The sequence below is a fragment of the Bactrocera latifrons genome, unplaced genomic scaffold (genome assembly GCF_001853355.1).
Source record: "Bactrocera latifrons isolate USDA-ARS-PBARC rearing strain unplaced genomic scaffold, ASM185335v1 scaffold_36, whole genome shotgun sequence".
Taxonomy (NCBI): domain Eukaryota; kingdom Metazoa; phylum Arthropoda; class Insecta; order Diptera; family Tephritidae; genus Bactrocera; species Bactrocera latifrons.
In genome coordinates this window covers 788,394-790,087 of record NW_017537001.1, presented here as the reverse complement: position 1 = coordinate 790,087, position 1,694 = coordinate 788,394, and the positions used below count along the sequence as shown (strand labels likewise).

General features: G+C 45.1%; 1 protein-coding gene across 1 annotated transcript in view; it reads left to right on the top strand.

The window, feature by feature from the left end:
* The first annotated feature begins 476 nt into the window (after positions 1-476).
* Positions 477-1,694, top strand: part of LOC108971775 (peptidyl-alpha-hydroxyglycine alpha-amidating lyase 2) — a 4,412-nt gene continuing 3,194 nt past the window's right edge. Inside the window, exons 1-4 of the mRNA XM_018938047.1 lie at positions 477-600; positions 742-949; positions 1,010-1,317; positions 1,447-1,645. Coding sequence (XP_018793592.1) covers positions 749-949; positions 1,010-1,317; positions 1,447-1,645 — 708 coding nt within the window. The 5' untranslated portion in view covers positions 477-600; positions 742-748. The remainder of the gene's footprint in view (positions 601-741; positions 950-1,009; positions 1,318-1,446; positions 1,646-1,694) is intronic.

Here is a 1,694-nt window from a genome sequence, read left to right as displayed (position 1 = left end):
CGGTTCAAAACTATTTAGAAAACATTGGCTGGAAAGTTCGGCCTTACCAGCCTTCTGGTCCAGACCTTGTCTCTTCTGCCTACCATTTGTTCCGGTCGTAGCAGGACACCCTCACTGGAATACGGTTCAGATCAGAACTATATCGAATCCAGAAGCAATCAGAGTACGTTTGATTCATCCTTGGCCGCCTAACCGGCCTAGTTTTTTGGTATGGAATCCACTAATTGCCCAGAACATAGCAACATGTTTTGGCTTCAGATGGACGATGAGAAACCTGTAGAAAATATATTTATACATTGGCATCCTCGTCCTCCAGTTGGACTCATATAACATTTCTAACTAATTTTCGTCACACATTTTCCAAGGCAGCACCACTGTCRACGAAATTTGAGGCGCGTGCGCACTGCCGCTGCCTAGGTCTACTATACCTTAATCTACGACAACATTAAGGCACAAAGTAGTAGCTATACGCGAGTACTAAGTAATCAAAAACAGAAGCAAGAGGAAAACTGTCGCACGAATTTACTGCAGCGCAGATTTACAAGTCAACGGCTATGGTCGSTTAGGGAATTTTTGCACGAAAAACTCATTTAGTCAGCTGTAAGTGCGAATTGACAATACGCTCCAAGCGAAATATACATAGAAACTAAATATAATTACACATATGTACAAGTTATGTACATATGGAGTCCGAGTAAATATACTTGAACCATTCGCAAATTAAACGCATTCACTCCACAGCAACAGGATGAGCAACAACAAGATGTCGAGCATGGAGAAGTTGTGCGGTTTGGCTTTCATTTTGGCTGCGTTGGCTTTCGACTGGAGCGCGTGCAGCCACTTGCCAACTCATCGCATCGATTATCCCGAGGATGCGTTGACGCTGAACGAACGGTTCTTCAACGACGTGCGAGCGCTCATAAAGCGGCGCATCAAGGAGAATGCCGCGGTAAGCGGATGAYTCTTTAAYTAACGRCTTATTTCTAAACCTTAATTGTTCGCATAACAGTTGCAAGAGCTGCATATGGACAATGAAAATGGCGTTGGAATTGGCGGCGAGGGCGGCGTCAGCGGAGTTGGCAGCGGCAGTAACAGTAATGAGTTCGCAGCTAATTATGAACGCAGCARCGATGGCGTGGGCGGAGAGGACAGCGCTAGTAGGAATGTTGTAACGCCACCACCKTTGGTGCCAACACCCGTGCTGGTGGAGAACTGGCCCACCGAGAGYCACTCCTTCGGACAGGTTACAGCCGTGTCCATAGACCCGCAAGGCAATCCGGTCATCTTCCATCGCGCCGACAGATATTGGGATGCTAAGTAGGTCAACAGCTGTTAGAATAGCTCATTTTTTGTGCTTTGTAGTAGGGGTAGTACTAGTGTGTGTGTTGGTGCTAACGTGGTTCCTAAACATATTTTAATGTGTGACTTTTTTGCTTGTTGTTGTAGCACTTTTAATGAGAGCAATATATTCTACCTGATCGAATATGGTCCGATTAAGGAGAAGACCATTTATGTGCTGGATCCCAAAACCGGCGCCATAAAGTCCGGTTGGGGTGAAGACATGTTCTACATGCCACATGGTATGACTATAGATGTGCATGGCAACTACTGGATAACGGACGTGGCAATGCATCAGGCATTTAAGGTGCGTTGGTCATAAAATTGATTAAAGAAAAGAAAATTAAAATTCAATT